The sequence below is a fragment of the Octopus sinensis genome, linkage group LG10 (genome assembly GCF_006345805.1).
Source record: "Octopus sinensis linkage group LG10, ASM634580v1, whole genome shotgun sequence".
Lineage (NCBI taxonomy): Eukaryota > Metazoa > Mollusca > Cephalopoda > Octopoda > Octopodidae > Octopus > Octopus sinensis.
In genome coordinates, this window is record NC_043006.1 from 17,874,215 (window position 1) to 17,892,684 (window position 18,470).

The following is an 18,470-nucleotide window of genomic DNA, read 5'->3' on the forward strand; positions in this document are numbered from 1 at the left end:
AGAAACAAAATTCACCATTTGACTAAGAATTTCCTAGTTACCTTCTCATCAAATGCTGAATTTACTGTTCCTCTTCTTCATTTTGTATTAGTATCTTTGATCCTGTGTAGATAAAATGATATTGGTCCTTTTCAACCTTATATACACCCATGCTCTTTCTCTACCTTCATCCTATGCTGTTGTTGTTGTTGTTTTTTTTTTTTTCACTCTCTGAACAAGGAATTGTGCTCATAGGCCTCACTGGCCCTCTTATACCAGTTCGAATAATGGGCACTGAGAGAAACACATTCTCAGGGCCACAAAAGAAAGAAAAAATTACCTGTGAACGAATTGTAGAAGGGTGATGTTTAAGCAGAGGAAGGACATAGGGAGAGGGAATACAATATGAGGAAGACAAGAGGAGAAAGGAATCATTTTGGGGTGCCTAAGTAAGTGTAGCACAAGATCTGTCAGCTTGAGGAACAGCAGCCACTGTAGTAGTGATACAAAACAAAAGAGAAAAAGCACAACACATCTGTATACCAGAGATTAGAATATATTGGTGAGCAACTTTGTCAATCAGTCAGATGGCCTCTTTTGGAAGGCCATGTCTATGTAGCAACAGGGTTGTTGTTAGATGGGGAAGCAGTATTCTATTGTGGGTCTCACCCGAACTTTTTACAGGAAAGACGAGCGCAGTGAGGGAAGTGACATTATTGGGGAATGAAGGATTGAGGTAAAATTTATTGCTTAAAGATATTGAGACTAACTGATAGGGATTATGGTTTCTTCAATATCTCAAAATGAGCCTTCTATATAAATATTTATCACAGATAAGCTGGAAACTAAGATGAAAAAAAAAAGAAGAAAAAAAACTACCTGTTTGATAAACATGCTTTGTTCTTCTTATCCCACACTTAAAACTACTGAACTTGGCATTAAAATTCCTCTGAAGAAGTCTCTTTACATTCACTTCTGTTACTTATCACCATCGTTCTGGGTGTGATATTTGACTCTTTAGGCTTGATATTAACCGTACATGTTCTCTCTCTCCATGAAGGATATCTCTCAGTACTGCATGGTGACTATTTAAACTATGCTTAAACTAACATTTATTACCTATCTTGTGTGTGTATATGTATGTGTATATATGTAAATCTGTGTGTGTATATATATACATACATATCATATATATCTGTATGTCTATATATATATATACATACACACACACACACAGAGGGGGTTGGACAAAATAATGGAAACACCTTAAAATTTCAAACAGATATATTTTAATATGGGGCAGGACTGCCTTTGGCAGTAATTACAGATTGAATTCTATGAGGTATGGACTCGTACAAAGTTTGAATTGTTTCCAAAGGAATTTTTGTCCATTCTTCAGCTAAAACAGTCTCCAATTCTTGTAATGATGATGGTGGAGGATATTGACTCCTTATTTGTTTTTATAAAATGCTCCACAAATGTTCAGTAATATTGAGATCTGGGGATGTCCAAGTTCACTAGAGTGTTCCTTGTGCCATTCAGTAACAACTTTAGCTGTGTGAATTGGTACATTATCTTCCTGAAAGATTGTGTTCCCCTCTGGAAATAGTTCCGCAACCATAGGATGAATTTGATCAGATAAAATGTTCAAATAGTATTGACTATTAATTCTGCCATGAAGGAAAACCATTGGGCTGGCAGATTTCCAAGATATAGCCCCCCCCCCTCCAGATCATCACAGATCCTCCTCCATGTTTAACAGTTAGAAGAAGGCAGTCTGGGTCAGATGCTTCTTTTGGCTATCTCCACACGTATACTCGGCCGGTGGCTGGAAATATGATAAAGGATGACTTGTCCGAGAAAATAAATCTTTCCACAGCTCTGGGTACTATTTCTGTAGTTTTTACTCAATGCTTTGCAATGTTTGTTCTTGAAAGTAGTGGTTTTCTGATTGCAACTCTCCCATGAAATCCGGCTTTGTGCAGCTCCCAGTGAACAGTTTTTATGGAAACTGGGTTCTTGAGGTGGTCATTAGGCTCTGCAGTAATTTTAGGAGCTGTACTTCTGAAAGCTTTGGTTTTCTTCCAGAGTTTTGTTTTGATGAGGAGGTTTTTTCCTCTTTCTCAAAGGCTTTCATTACTTTCGAGACAGTACTTCTTGATACACTGAACATTTCAGCTGTTTTCATTACGCTAGCACCTGCTATACGAGCACCAACAATTTGACCTCTTTGAAAGTCTAATAAATCTGTCATTTTAATGAATATATACCAACCAATCGTGGCCGTTGCCAGCCTAGCACCTGTGCCGGTGACACGTTAAAAGCACCCACTACACTCACGGAGTGGTTGGCATTAGGAAGGGCATCCAGCTGTAGAAACACTGCCAGATCAGACTGGAGCCTGGTGCAGCCTTCTGGCTTCCCAGACCCCGGTCGAACCATCCAACCCATGCCAGCATGGAAAACGGACGTTAAACGATGATGATCATGATACGTATGCATGTGTATATATATATATATATATATATACATACATACGTATGTATGTATGTATATGCGTATTTAGAAGGCTATTCCATCACAGAGTTACCCATTTACAGTTTAGTGTACTGGAACAGTGTGAAACAAGTATTTTGCACAAGAACGCAATCCACTGCTTGGTCCAGGAATTGAAGACATAATTGCTAGATTGTGATTGTAGCATACTAACCACCAGGCCACATGCCCTTACATGTGCGTTTGTGTGTACATATATATATATATATATATGTATTATATATATATTCTCTTATTCTTTTACTTGTTTCAATCATTTGACTGTGGCCATGCTGGAGCACTACCTTTAGTCAAACAAATTGACCCCAAGATTTATTCTTTGTAAGCCTAGCACTTATTCTGTGGGGTTTTTTTGCCAAACCACTAAGTTATGGGGATGTAAACACACCAACATCAGTTGTCAAGCAGTGGTGGGGGACAAACAGGCACACATACACACACACACACTCACAATTTCATACGACAGGCTTCTGTCAGTTTCTGTCTACCAAATCTACTCACAATGCTTTGGTCGGCCCAAGGGTGTAGTAGATAACAAGTGCCCAAGATGCCATGCAGTGGGACTGAAACTGGAATCATGTGGTTGGGAAGCAAGCTTCTTACCACACAGCCACTCCTGCGCCTTTGTATGTATATATATATATATATATATATAAAAATTAACAGACAACCGTTGTCTGTTTGATTCTGCCGGATATGTTGGTTTTGTTCATTCATGATATATTTTGAATTCGTTTCACTGAAGAACAAGAGACGTAGATAATACGTTAATTGCAAAATCACAGGTGATCTGGAACTAAATTCTGTTTTTAAATGTCTTGCTTCGAGAGCTGCATTCGGTACGATTCGTTTATTTTTGGTAGTTAATGACTTTAAAAGTCCCTCCTAGCGTGTGGCATTTATGTGTAATAATGCCCTCTATATTATATAAATATATAATAATAATAATAATAATAATAATTGTGTACAGTGCTCAGGTGCACTACAACTCATCTAAAGTGTATATATAATCAGGTGTAGTTTCAGCGGATTTCGGAAAGCATGAGGGCCTTAAAGGATGCAGTGTCATGGCAGTCAACAACTGACGCAGGCAGTTTATTCCATGCTTCAGCAACTCTGAGCGTGAAAAAATGTTTCCGAAAGTCATGGGAGCTGTGTTGTTTTCTGACTTTGTAGGCATGTCCACGTGTGTTAGACACATGGAGATCAAAAAGGTGTTCAGTGTTGTTGTTGGTGAGGTGGTTGATAACCTTGTGGGCGTTTACCAAGTCCGTCGCCAGACGCCGGAGCTTCAGTGAATCCATGCCCAGGGAAACAAGGCGCTCAGAATATGGTAGGTGTCTGATGGAGGGTATGCGTTTGGTTGCGCGTCTCTGGACAGATTCCAGGAGGTCAATGTTCTGAGCAAGATAGGGATTCCAAACTGATGATGCGAATTCCAAGTGTGGTCGTACCATAGCTGTATACAGTTTTAAATAGATGACTGGAGAGCGGCTAACAAAAGTCTTGCTGAGTGATGCCAAGACACCCTCGGCCTTCTTGACAATTTTAGAGATATGCTTTGTCCAACGCAAATCACTGCTGACAGTGATGCCTAGGTCACGCTCGCAAGAGGATTTCTTGATATCAGTGTTGTGGAGGGAGTATGTGGACGCAGGGTTTTTTCTCCCAAAATGCATGGTGGTACACTTGTCCACAGCCAGTTTCAGTTGCCAGTCTGTGATCCATTGCTGCATTGTGTCTAGGTCTGATTGCAGGAAAGAGTTGTAGACATCAGGATCAGTCCTCTTGATTTCAAGGTACAGCTTGATGTCTTCTGCATATTTCAATACTGTGGCATTCTTTAAATTGGCATCTATGTCGTTAATGTATGCCACAAACAGGAGGGGACCAAGGACAGATCCCTGTGGTACACCCGATGACATCTCATATGGTGTAGAGTGCTGTCCTAGAACTGTGACTACCTCCTTTCGGCTGAGGATGAAGGATTTCAACCAGTTAAAAAGGTCATCCCCCACACCCATTGCAGAGAGTTTCACCATAAGCCTTTTGTGTGGCACAGAGTTGAAAGCCTTAGCAAAGTCAAGGTAGACAACATCCACCCATGAGCCACTGTCAGTGATCTGAGTAATGTCCTCAAGGAACTCGACAAGCTGGTCACTGCAGCTGGAGTTAGGGACAAATCCATATTGTGAGGGTCGGATGAGACTGTGAGAGCTCCAGAAGTTCCAGAGTGTTTCTCTGATACACGATTCCATCAGTTTTGCAATACAGCTAGTGAGACTGACTGGGCGATAGTTGACAGGTGATGTGCGGTCACCCTTTTTGAACAGAGGAATGACACTGGCAGTTTTCCACTGCTCCGGAGTAGCACCATTGTTGAGACAGTACTGGAAGAAAATAGAAAGCTGGTGTAAAAGGAAGTGCCTGCCACGTTTGAGAAGCAGGTATGTAACTCCATCGAGACCAGGGGAGGCATAGTTGTGCTTATTTTGAAGGTGACGTCGCAGCATTGCAGGTGTAAATTCCATAGTTGTTATGGAGTTTGCTGTTAGTGATGGTGAAGATGGTACATTTTGACTTTCAACAGTGAATATGTTTGCATAGCACTCGGCAATGAGTTCTGCGCATTCCTTGGGGTCGTCAGTGATCTGGTTCTTTATAGTGTGTTACATATAGCCAAAAAGTTCGCTTCCCAACCACATGTGTGGCATCTTGGGCAAGTGCCTCCAACTATAAACCCATCTGCATGTTCTGAGTTCAAATTCCTTGCAACCTTTCAAAGTCAACAAAATAAGTACCAGTTGAGGACAGGTGTCAATGTAATCGACTATCCCCGTCCCCTAAAATTTAAGGCCTTGTGCCTATATTGGAAAGGATTATAATTATTATTTTTATAATTATTATTAATGTGGCGAGCTAGCAGAGCTGGCAGAAACGTTAGCATGCCAGGTGAAATGCTTAGCGGTATTTCGTCTGCCGCTACGTTCTGAGTTCAAATTCCGCCGAGGTCCACCTTACCTTTCATCCTTTTGGGGTCGATAAATTAAGTACTAGTTACGCACTGGGGGCAATGTAATCGACTTTATCCCTTTGTCTGTCCTTGTTTGTCCCCTCTATGTTTAGCCCCTTGTGGGCAATGAAGAAATAAGAATCATTAGCACGCCAGGCAAAATGCTTAGCGGTATTTCGTCTGCTACTATGTTCTGAGTTCAAATTCCACTGAGGTTGATTTTGCCTTTCATCCTTTCAGGGTCAATAAATTAAGTACCAGTGAAACACTGAACTTGATATAATCAACTGTTCACCTCCCCCAAAATTTCAGGCCTTGTGCCTATAGTAGAAAGAATTATTATTATTATTATTATTATTATTATTATCATTATCATTATTATATTTATTATTATTATTATTATTATTGAAGTTACATATCTCACAATGTATGTCAAGTAATGGAACTGACAGTATTTGTTCTGACTCTTTACATTGTGACTTCGACTCCAGCTGGAGCCAACTTTGCTTGTCACCCCTCCAGATTCAGTAAAATAAAAGAGCCAGTCAAATACTGGTGTCAGCGGTATTAAGTCAGTCCCTCCCCTCAAAACTGTTGACTGTGTGCCTAAATCAGAAACATTTGTCTTTAGTTACTCTGAAGCTACATACACTTCATCTTGAACCTCATAGTTTTGCTCCCCCTCTTTCGTGTCTCATTTCTAGAATATATTTCTATTGTATTTTAATCATTTTTAATCCTGGGACATTTCTCTAAATCCTACTCATAGAACATTCTGGTTGTGTACAATGTCTTTTGTTTTAGATATTTTTTTGACTCAACTGATGGGCAATATTTTGGTACAATCTCCTTCGGTAATGTTTGTACTAGCAACTTCAATTAGTTCTGTACTATCAATTTTTATTTATAATGTACTAGCAATGACATACTATACTAGCAACTGTTATTAATTCTGTACTAGCAATTTTAATTAATACCATACTATTAATTAATGCTGTACAAGCGATTTTGATAAAATGTTCTACAGCTGATCAATGCTGTACTAACAGTTTTAATTATTATTGTGCATGTAAATAATATTAACATACTATCAATTTACATGCTGTACTGGTAACTTTAATTAATATTACACTAGTGAGTAATATTGTACTAGCAATTTTATTAATGGTGTAAACTATAAACAAGACTTCAGTTATTATACAGAATCGGATCTTATCTTTTACCACTTCTTTTGATTGCTCCACCTGCACTGATTGACTACTTAAATAAGTAGTCAAACTGTTTCAGTTGCGTTTTCACTTAACACTTTACACTTCTTCGAGAATCCTCCGATGTCACCATTTTATCTTGAATTTCACTATTTCAACACACTCAACACTTTTTTTTAGCATATTTTCATTGAAATATGAATGTTTTGTTTCAGTTAATTTTGAATATGATAAAGGCTTTGATTGAACTGAAGTTTGGAACATAAATGAACTTAAAATTTCAATGGAAGCTTTTCATTTAGATCACTTTGACCTCTTTGTTACGTATTTCTTTTGAAAAACACTGACTTTTGTTTCAATTTATTTTGAAAATAATGAAGAATTTTATAAAAAACCTTTGTCGTTACTGAGTTAGTGTTTAGAACATAAATTAACATGATATTTTGATCAAAGGTTTTAATTTAGATCAGTTAAAAATAGTGAATTTGTACTGTAGAACCAGGGTCAGTCTTAGGCAGGTTAATATCAAATGGGTTAACCCTTTAGCATTTAAACTGGCCATATCAAGCCTGAAAATTTTACCTGTTTTAGTTAGTTAGTTAGTTAGTTAATTAATTTTTTGGCTCAAAAGCAAAAAGCAAGGCCATGTAGGGGGACATGGTGTCATGTACAGGGTGGTGTTCATGTAAAGAGTTCAGGCCACTTGAGGTCAAGGGAGACTTTGAACAAAGCGGTCGTCGGCATCTTCACCATCTCATCTGGCAGCTTGTTCCACGGATCCGCAAAGTGGCCAGATCTCTCTACTCAAACCTACCTTGCAAAGACTAAACAATTACACCATCAAAATGTCAAAGCCTTAAGATAATGCATGATCAGTTCAAAATAAGGTAAATAAATAAGCATTAAATTTGACTGGGTAACCTGAATGCTAAAGGGTTAAAAAAATGTATGATTGTGAAGTATAATGATTTTTAATTTGATATTTTTAATTTTTTATCTTTTTTTTTCTTTTCTAGGGTGCTTCATTAGGGAATGTGGTAACATCTGTCCCGACTCTGGTAAATACTAAATCCGTTGAAGAACTGTTCTCCTATCCTTTTCATGATTTAATGGTATGGGCTGTTCTGATGAAGCGACAGAAAATGGCTTTATTCATGTGGCAACATGGAGAAGAAGCTATGGCTAAGGTAAGTGCTTACTGTGATCGTTATCTGCTAAATTAACCACCTTTTTACTAATCGTCTTAGTCTTGGATCAGTTAAATGGAGGACATTTGCCCAAGAGGAAGCATAATGGTATTGAAGCTGAAATCCCTGTAGTTGCAAAGCAAATTTCTTACATTTAATTCCTCCTTTGAAATAGAATAGAAGTATTTCTTGCTGGTTCTCTCAGACAGAACCAATAATTAGTTATGGCCAAATGTACGTGTTGAGACATTACATCATGGTATCCTTTACAGCTGTCCTTTCAGACTGTAATTATTATTGAGCCACACCTTTACATAAAGCATATATATATATATATATATATATATATATATATATATGCATAGGGAGAGTTTACGAAAAAAACAAAAGACGAAGACAGGTGGTGTACAAAACAAACAGATGTATTAGTATAACGCTCAGGAATAGAAAAAGTCTTTTACACTCTTCTACAGAAAGGGACACAGAAAAAACAAGGAGAGAAAATATATATATATATATGCTTCTAAAATGTGGCCCCTGTTCTACTCTGGACCCTTCTCATCTCTTAACATAAAACTGTTTCTTTGGGATTCATAGTTCTGCAGGCTGATTGTGACCTCGTTAGAGCTACTGACACACACAAAAAAGAAAAGGCATCCAGTGCAGTGATTGTAAAGTAGTTGACATTAGAAAAGGCATCCAGCCGTAGAAACCATGCCAAAGCAGACACTGGAGACCAATGCAGTCCATGAAACCAGTAGAATAAGTACAAGGCTTAAAAATAAAAGTACCAGGGTCAATTCTCTCAACTATAGTCCAAGGTGATGCCCTAGCATGGTCACAGTCTAATAACTGAAATATGTATAAAAAAAATGTGTGTGTGGTGAGAGAGAGAGGGAACTTAGACTGAAAAATGTTCCAAGATCCAAGAAAGATAACTTCTGCATTAACTTGTTTGATAAAATTGTCATTACTAAAACCTCCATAATAACAATTAAACAGTTCATTTAATATATCTTAATTAATCTTTATACATGGCTCTAAAGTCAAGGGTTGGCATCGTTGATAACTTAAGAATACCTATCATGTAAATTTACCAAATAAAAGTAAAACATATAATTGACAGAATATTTCTTGATTTAAAAGCAATAAGTCCATCTGTGTTTTTTGTCATTACCAACTTTTAATAAGAAAAATTTAGCCCTGACAAAAAGATAAAACAAAATAAATATACCATATATATTTGGTTTTGGAATTTCAATGTGGTTATGTGATTAAGAAGCTTGCTTCCCAACCGTGTGGTCCACTGTGTGCCACCTGGAGCTAGTGTCTTTTACTATATCCCAAGACCAATCAAAGCCATGTGTGTCAATAGTAGACGAAAAGTGGAAGAAACTTATCATACATATGTGTGTGTGAGTGGTGGGGTGTCTGTGCTTATACACACACACACATATATTTGTATATGTATGTATATATGAGAGAGCGTTGGAAAGTTCTTGGCTTTAAGGGTATTGTGAAAGGCCTGGTTAGAGGCCCAAACTTCTGAGTTCTTTTACAAGACTTAGAAAAACTGAAGGATTGCTGCAATAAGTGTATGAATCTGAGAGAAGAATGTGTTGAATAAAATCGTAATTAACTGATCTTTTACCCAAAGACAAGAACTTTTCAGCACCCCTCGTATATGTATACAGGTGTTGTTATGTCTTAAAGCCTGTCTTGATAAACAAAGAATCTAATTTGGAAAGCAACAATTCTTCAAAATGGTAAAACTCTTCTGTTATTATGTATAATATTTTGGTATTTTCTGTTGTGTAATCTAACACACTCACCGGTAAAATTTCCACTTTTTTTCCTTATTTTTATTTTCCTAAAATTTTCGTTGCGTCTTGCAACCTTTCCAATAGTTTTGAAACTATTGAAAAGGTTGCAAGATGCAACGAAAAAGAAAATGACTCTCCCCAGACACAACAGAATATGCTTCAACACACGAACTCAAATAAAGAATCTTGCAAACCAAATCCAAAAACGAAATTTTGCTATTTCTCTCTGTTTTATTTTTTAGGCTTTGTTGGCGTGCAAGCTCTACAAGGCAATGGCACACGAAGCTGACCAGGATGATCTTGAAGTTGACATATCAGATGAACTCAGGAAATTTGCAGAGTAAGTATATGTGTTTGTGTGAATGCATGTGTGTATTTATTTGTGTATATATGTCCATGTGTCATGTGTATACGAGTCTGTGCTGCTGGTATGGCTGTGTTGTTAAGTTTGTTTCTCAAGCATGTGGTTTCAAGTCCAGTCCTACTGTGTGCCTTCTACAACAGCCCCAGGCCAAGCAAAGTAAATTTGGTATACAACTACCAAAAAAGTCCCATTGTATGTGTGCATGCATACATGCATACACGTCTGTGTGTGTTTTTGCACGTCATTGTCTCGACAGAGTGTGATAGTTATAAATGAGCATCACCATCATTTAAGAAGTGTTCTTTCTTTCCAATCTTCCATGAAAACACGGAAAAATATTTTCCTGCTTGGAAAGAGATGGTGGGAGTGACAACGAAGGCAGCGAGCTGGCAGAATCGTTTGCAGGCTGGGCGAAATGCTAAGCAGTATTTCGTCTGCCGTTACGTTCTGAGTTCAAATTCCGCCGAGGTTAACTTTGCCTTTCATCCTTTCGGGGTCGATAGAATAAGTACCAGTTACGCACTGGGGTCGATTTAATCGGCTTAATCCGTTTGTCTGTCCTTGTTTGTCCCCTCTGTGTGTAGCCCCTTGTGGGCAGTAAAGGAATAGGTTGGAGTGATAACAGGAAGGGCATCTGGCTACTGAAGTTATTACACAATATTGTTATATGCAAGAGAGGCAACTCTTCCTCGGTCAACTTTCATTAGTAGGGGAGGTAACTCTTTTGTTCTTATATTCTGTGCTGTCGTTTTCTGCTTTATTATCGAAGTCAGCTGGTTAAAGATGATCTAGGATATAGTTTTAAATACGGCAACACCTTGAGATCAATTCAGATTTCAGGCTGAGGGATATCACAGTCTGCTTTAAGACATACAATTAGTGGAGGGTCCCTCAAAAATATTGTTAGATCATAGTTGGGCAGTTGTTCCCTGGTGTTTTGAGCTTCCAGTTGAAACAGTATTGAGATGTGGAATTTCCCATCTTTCAGACCCAAAGAAATATGGATATTGCCCATACTGCTCTTTGAAGTTGTTTACAGTAAGCCATATATTAGTCCTTTGGATACCATCTGGTGATCTGAGTGTAGCTCTATATCCTACAATCTTGGAAAGGATAAGTAGCTCAGTTTCTGCAAATGTAGGTAGATTGTTGTATGTGAGCAAAGCAACTGTGTTTTTTTTTTTCTCATGCAGTTGTAGAAGTCGCATTGTCTAGACAAGAATATATCACTTCAATAGTATGTGCATTGAATAATTTTGTGGTTTGTCAGTCATAATATGAATGACCTTTCTGGTGAATAAATCTTTGTCGATTAGACAAAGGAAATTTTTTTTCTTCAGCTTAAGATGTTTATGTGGAAATCTGAAATCTTGGGAGATCTTAAAAGGAACTTCTTCCTCGTAGAGTTTGGATCTGTATTGCTGTATGGCCCCTTTACCTGGGCACCAACCAACAGACTCGAAACTATACTGGACAGCACTTGTTTTATGCCATTTTGAATATATCCAAGAAAGAACAACCTTTGAAAGAAAGATTATCTGATAAGCTTTGCAAAGCACCAGACACCATTAGAGACAAGTTTTTTTGTTTTTTTTTGCAGGATATTGTTAGAAATATAAGGAGGAGCTGGTTAGCAACATCCAATGTTGGACACCTCATCGTAGTAGAGACTGCATTGCCCACTCTATGAAGACATAATATTAGTTGGTTAGGTCTGTCGCTACGTTCTGAGTTCAAATTCCGCCGAGGTCGACTTTGCCTTTCATCCTTTCGGGGTTGATAAATTAAGTACCAGTCACGCACTGGGGTCGATGTAATCGACTTAATCCCTTTAGTCTGTCCTTGTTTGTCCCCTCTGTTTAGCCCCTTGTGGGTAATAAAGAAATAAGAAATGTTAGCACGCAGGGCGAAATGCTTAGCAGTATTTCATTTGCCGTTATGTTCTGAGTTCAAATTCCGCCAAGGTCGACTTTGCCTTTCATCCTTTCAGGGTCGATAAATTAAGTACCAGTCACGCACTGGGGTCGATGTAATTGACTTAATCCCTTTGTCTGTCCTTGTTTAGCCCCTTGTGGGTAATAAAGAAATAAGAAACGTTAGCATGCAGGGCGAAATGCTTGGCAGTATTTCATTTGCTGTTACGTTCTGAGTTCAAATTCCACCAAGGTCGACTTTGCCTTTCATCCTTTCAGGGTCGATAAATTAAGTACCAGTCACGCACTGGGGTCGATGTAATCGACTTAATCCCTTTAGTCTGTCCTTGTTTGTCCCCTCTATGTTTAGCCCCTTGTGGGCAATAAAGAAATAATAATATTAGTTGGTTAGATCATAACACTGAATCTCACTGAAGACAAGTGTTACATGACATAGAACATGTAGATGCATGGAGCATTAGAGACATGCAAATTTGTGCAAGCTCGACCTGGTGATGATGAAGATGTGTGAAACAGGAGCATAGCCCTAGCTATGGGTTCAGTGTACACTGGGTTTGGGTTGAGCTTTGTAAAGAGTTAGCAGACTGCTAAGGGCTAAATTTCACCTCTCTCTCTAGTATCATTTGGTAGCTCAATGACCAGGCACATGACTGTTTAAGTATAACCTACAATATTGTTAATAGGGCCCCTCCATACTTCTGCTGATTGCATAACTGCTGGCTCTGCTTGCCTGAAAAACTATAGCCTAAAGCAGGACATAGTATCCTTCAGCAGGAAATCAGAAATTATCTCATACTGTTACTATATTTGAGAGGAAGCTTAGTTGTTACAATGCAAATTTGGCCATTATATATATATATATATATATATATATATTATATATATATATATATATATATATAATGTGAAGTTACTGGTGATGAGTGTACTTCTGTTATGTTGTTATACAAAAGGGGTAGATGTGTTGTAGTACAAAAGTGTATCATGTCTCCAATGAGGTCTCAGTTCATATCTGACATAAAATGGTGGCATATGGATTATACTTGTGTGCAGAAGATTGAGACGGGAGTAAAGGATATTACTACTTTTATTAAAGAGAATGTATATGTGTGGTTAGCTAGTTATGACTAAGTGTGCTGTTAGTGTACAGAAGGAAGTATGTGGAAGACATGATCATGTCTTAGCCCCAACATAAACAATCTGCAGAACTTAGGTCCAATGCTGGTCTTTGTGACTTTGTATTTATGACTTTTAATTAAAATTTTGTAATGTCGATGCAGACTATATGCTTAAGTCTGTTTTGCAACAAGATTCTTTCAAGTTAAATCTCACTGCATGGCATTTCGAGAAAATGTTTTTTGCTATAGTACCGGTGGCACGTAAAAGAACCGTCTGAACCTGGCTGTTGCCAGTGCCACCCCGACTGGCCTCCATGCCAGTGGCACGTAAAAAGCACCAACCGATCGTGGCTGTTGCTAACCTCTCCTGGCACCTGTGCCAGTGGCATGTAAAAAGCACCCACTACACTCACGGAGTGGTTGGCATTTGGAAGGGCATCCAGCTGTAGAAACATTGCCAGATCAGACTGGGGCCTGGTGCAGCCTCCTGGCTTCCCAGACCCCAGTCGAACCGTCCAACCCATGATAGCATGGAAAGTGGACGTTAAACGATGATGATGGTCATCCAATCCTTTATAAGTGAAATATGGTGGTTAGAAGTTGTACAGAAGCCCATCGGGACTGAACCCGAAACCATGTGGTTGCAAAGTGAACATCTTAAACACACAGGTATACCTGCAAAAGTTTTTTTTCTTCTTTTACTTGTATGCTTTATGTTTTTCTCTTATTGTTTCTTTGAGAGAGTTTCAGACTCTCGCTTTAGAGTTGTTGGAGCATTGCTACAAAGTAGATGACGATTACACACAACAACTGCTTACGTACGAATTGAAGAACTTCAGTGATCAGACTTGCCTCAGCCTTGCCGTTGCTGCTAACCACAGGGAGTTTGTCGCCCACACCTGCTGTCAAATGTTGCTCAATGACATGTGGATGGGAGGATTGCGCATGAGGAAGAATACTGCTCTCAAGGTAGGTAACTCTTCATCGTCCAATCTGACAAGTTGAAATTTAAGTGTGTATTATAACTTGTCATTATTAACACTCTCATTACTATATTTCTCTTGAAATATACACAACCTTTGATTCAATTAGTTTTCAAATTAATGAAGAATTTAGTTAAATAGCTGTCATTTTTAACCCTTTCCTCACCACATTTCTGTTCCAATATACTGTCTTTGTTTCATTTAATTTTCAGATTAATTAAGAATTCAGTAACACAACTTATTTTTAAACCTTTTGCAAATATACAAAAAACAAACAAAATAATTTTAATTGTAAAATCTAAATTATTGACTTAATACATCATTGAATTATTTTTCTCTATATGTATTTGTTAGTTATGTTTTTTCTTCTAATTCTCATTTCATATAGGTAATATTGGGTATCTTTTTACCACCATACATTCTGCTGCTAGAATTTAAAAGCAAAGAAGAACTGCTGTTGATGCCTCAGACAATGGAAGAACATTTGGATGACATGGAAGAAGAAGCAAGTGAGAATGATCGAGTCTCCATCAGTTCTTTTGATGAAGCTGAAGTGAGTTTATACATTTTTTTCCCATCTTCACATCAAGTCTAATAAGTAATTATTTAAAATAAGAAAAAATTCCATGAGGATTGCTTTGATAAAGACTTTGGTGTTTCATGTCAATTTAATATCTATAGCAGTTAAGCACAAGTGTGGGTGTGTGATTGAGAATTATGCTTCCCAACAACATGGTTTCAGGTTCAGTCCCATTCCATGGCATCTTAGACCAATCTAAGCTTTCTGAGTAGATGCAAACTGAAAGAAGACAATCATATATATATATATATATCATAATCATCGTTTAACGTCTACTTTCCATGCTGGCATGGGTTGGACGGTTTGACTGAGGACTGGTGAACCAGGAGGCTGGATGCCCTTCCTAACACGAACCACTCCGAGAGTGTAGTGGGTGCTTTTTATGAGCCACCAGCATGGAAGCAGGGGCCCATTAGGTGGCACTGACATCAACCATGCTTGAATGGTGTTTTTTATGTGCCACCAGCATGGGAGCCAGTCTGGTGGGACTGGCATCAACCACACTTATTTGGTGCTTTTTGTGTGCCACCAGCACAGATGCGAGTTAGGTGGTACTGGCATCTGCTATGACAATGATTTCACTTGACTCAACAGGTCTTCTCAAGTACAGCATATTGCCCAATGATTGAATGGTACTTTTAACTGGGCCGGTTATGTGACACTGGCATAGGCAACGACTATGGTTTCATTTGGCTTGCCAGGTCTTCTCAAGCACAGCTTATCTCCAAAGGTCTCAGTCACTTGTCATTGCCTCCGTGAGGCCCTTCAGTACTTCATCGCAAGTCTTCTTGGGTCTACTTCTTCCGCAGATTCCCTCCACTTTTAGGGTGTGACACTTTTTCACATGGCTGTCCTCATCCATATGCAACACATGACCATACCAGTGCAGTCATCTCTCTTGCACACCACATGTGATGCTTCTTATGTCCAACTTTTCTCTGAGGGCACTTACACACTGTCTTGTATGCACACTGACATTACACATCCAGCAGAGCATACTAGCTTCATTTCTTTCAAGCCTGCACATGTCCTCAGCAGTCACAGCCCATGTTTCACTGCCATGTTGTATAGGTGTTCACACACGTGTCATACAGTCTACCTTTCACTCTGAGCGAAAGACCCTTAGTTACCAGCAGAGGTAGGAGCTTTCTGAACTTTGCCCAGGCTATTCTTGTTTTAGCAGCTATGCTCTCAGAGCATCCACCTCTGCTACTGACTTGGTAACCTAGGTGATGGAAGCTATCAACTAGTTCTAATTTTTCCACCTGTCATGTGCCTGAAGCTGTTTTCTGCACACTTTCAGTGTTTATTGCCCCTGTTCATCTGCCACACGAAAAAACCATCTTCCCAGTTAGCCTTCCTTTGATACTGCTGCACCTATTATGTGTCCATAGCTTACACCGGGTACATCTTATGGAGTTTTTACCTACACCTTTTCTACAGATCGAGCAGGGCCATCTACCTGTAGGGATTTGTGATTTGTCTGCCTTCCTACTTACTAAGACTTTGGTTTTTGCTAGATTGACTCTAAGGCATTTCGATTCTAGACCTTGCTTCCACACCCGAAACTTTTCCTCTAGTTCTGATAGTGACTCAGCTATTAGAGCAAGGTCATTAGCATAGAGGTGCTCCCAGAGGCATCTTGTCTTGAATTTCTCTGTTATTGCATCACATGACCATACCAGCACATATTTACTTTATTGGTAACTTCCCAACAATAGCAATTTTCAATAAATTCATTGAGTTAATCAAATTTTAATAACTGACTAAAGATTATTTCTGTTTTTATTCTGCAGAATGAATATGGAGAAGATATTGATAATAATTCCATTGGAAGTACAACTGTACCAGCACCACCGCCAACAGCAATCAATAAAGACGTGGATGTGCTATCTAATGCACTTCATCCTATTACATTCCCAGATAAACCACTGAAGAAGAAATCACCTTTAAAACCTGGGAAGAAACTCTATGAGTTTTATAATGCACCTATAACAAAATTCTGGGCACACACTGTAAGTATATATTTTCTACAGCCTTCATTCATCATCATTGTCATCATTTTAGTGTTCACTTTTCTGTGCTTGCATGGGTCAGACAGAGTTTAGTGAGGCTGGTTTTCTATGGCCAGATGCCCTTCCTGTTACTAAGCTTCACCTGTTTCCAAGGTAAGGTTATATTGCCTCATGGCCGAGCATGATCTTCACAGAAGATTGGAAGTGAACGACACTGCTTGTATGACAGTGACACTTGTTTACGACTATCACATGCTGTCAAGACAAGGAGACTCAAACAAGCACACATACTATGGGCTTCTTTCAGTTTCAGTTTCCAAAATCCACTCACGAGTTTTTGGTTGGCATGCACTATTTGAGAAGACATTTGCCCAAGGTGGCAGTCAGTGGAACTGGACCCAGAGCCATGGAAATTGGGAAGCAAACTTCTTAATCATATGGCTATGCTTGTTTGCATCTGATTTCTTTACCACCCACAAGGGGCTACACACAGAGGGGACAAACAAAGACAGACAAACAGATTAAGTTGATTATATCGACCCCAGTGCGTAACTGGTACTTATTTAATCGACCCCCGAAACGATGAAAGGCAAAGTTGACCTCGGCGGAATTTGAACTCAGAACGTAGCAGCAGACGAAATACCTATTTGTTTACTGCCCACAAGGGGCTACACACAGAGGGGACAAACAAAGACAGACAAACGGATTAAGTTGATTATATCGACCCCAGTGTGTAACTGGTACTTATTTAATCGACCACAAAAGGATGAAAGGCAAAGTTGACCTCAGCGGAATTTGAACTCAGAACGTAGCAGCAGACGAAATACCTATTTCTTTACCGCCCACAAGGGGCTACACACAGAGGGGACAAACAAAGACAGACAAACGGATTAAGTTGATTATATCGACCCCCAGTGTGTAACTGGTACTTATTTAATCGACCACAAAAGGATGAAAGGCAAAGTTGACCTTGGCAGAATTTGAACTCAGAACGTAGCAGCAGACGAAATACCTATTTCTTTACTGCCCACAAGGGGCTACACACAGAGGGGACAAACAAAGACAGACAAACGGATTAAGTTGATTATATCGACCCCAGTGCATAACTGGTACTTATTTAATTGACCTGAAAGGATGAAAGGCAAAGTTGACCTTGGCAGAATTTGAACTCAGAACGTAGCAGCAGACGAAATACCTATTTCTTTACTGCCCACAAGGGGCTACACACAGAGGGGACAAACAAAGACAGACAAACGGATTAAGTTGATTATATCGACCCCAGTGCATAACTGGTACTTATTTAATTGACCCGAAAGGATGAAAGCAAAGTTGACTTGGCAGAATTTGAACTCAGAACGTAGCAGCAGACGAAATACCTATTTCTTTACTGCCCACAAGGGGCTACACACAGAGGGGACAAACAAAGACAGACAAACGGATTAAGTTGATTATATCGACCCCAGTGCATAACTGGTACTTATTTAATTGACCCGAAAGGATGAAAGGCAAAGTTGACCTTGGCAGAATTTTAACTCAGAACGTAGCAGCAGACGAAATACCTATTTCTTTACTGCCCACAAGGGGCTACACACAGAGGGGACAAACAAAGACAGACAAACGGATTAAGTTGATTATATCGACCCCAGTGCATAACTGGTACTTATTTAATTGACCCGAAAGGATGAAAGGCAAAGTTGACCTTGGCAGAAT

The 18,470-nt window shown here is 39.0% G+C and overlaps 1 protein-coding gene across 12 annotated transcripts in view; it reads left to right on the forward strand.

Annotated features, from left to right (window-relative positions):
• The window catches only part of LOC115216453 (transient receptor potential cation channel subfamily M member 3), an 841,279-nt gene that overhangs the window by 731,512 nt on the left and 91,297 nt on the right, over nucleotides 1–18,470 (forward strand). For all 12 annotated transcript variants that reach the window (XM_036506322.1, XM_036506319.1, XM_036506321.1 and 9 more), the window contains 5 exons: nucleotides 7,773–7,943; nucleotides 10,009–10,106; nucleotides 13,923–14,151; nucleotides 14,554–14,718; nucleotides 16,542–16,760. In XM_036506322.1, the coding sequence (XP_036362215.1) occupies nucleotides 7,773–7,943; nucleotides 10,009–10,106; nucleotides 13,923–14,151; nucleotides 14,554–14,718; nucleotides 16,542–16,760 (882 nt within the window). The remainder of the gene's footprint in view (nucleotides 1–7,772; nucleotides 7,944–10,008; nucleotides 10,107–13,922; nucleotides 14,152–14,553; nucleotides 14,719–16,541; nucleotides 16,761–18,470) is intronic.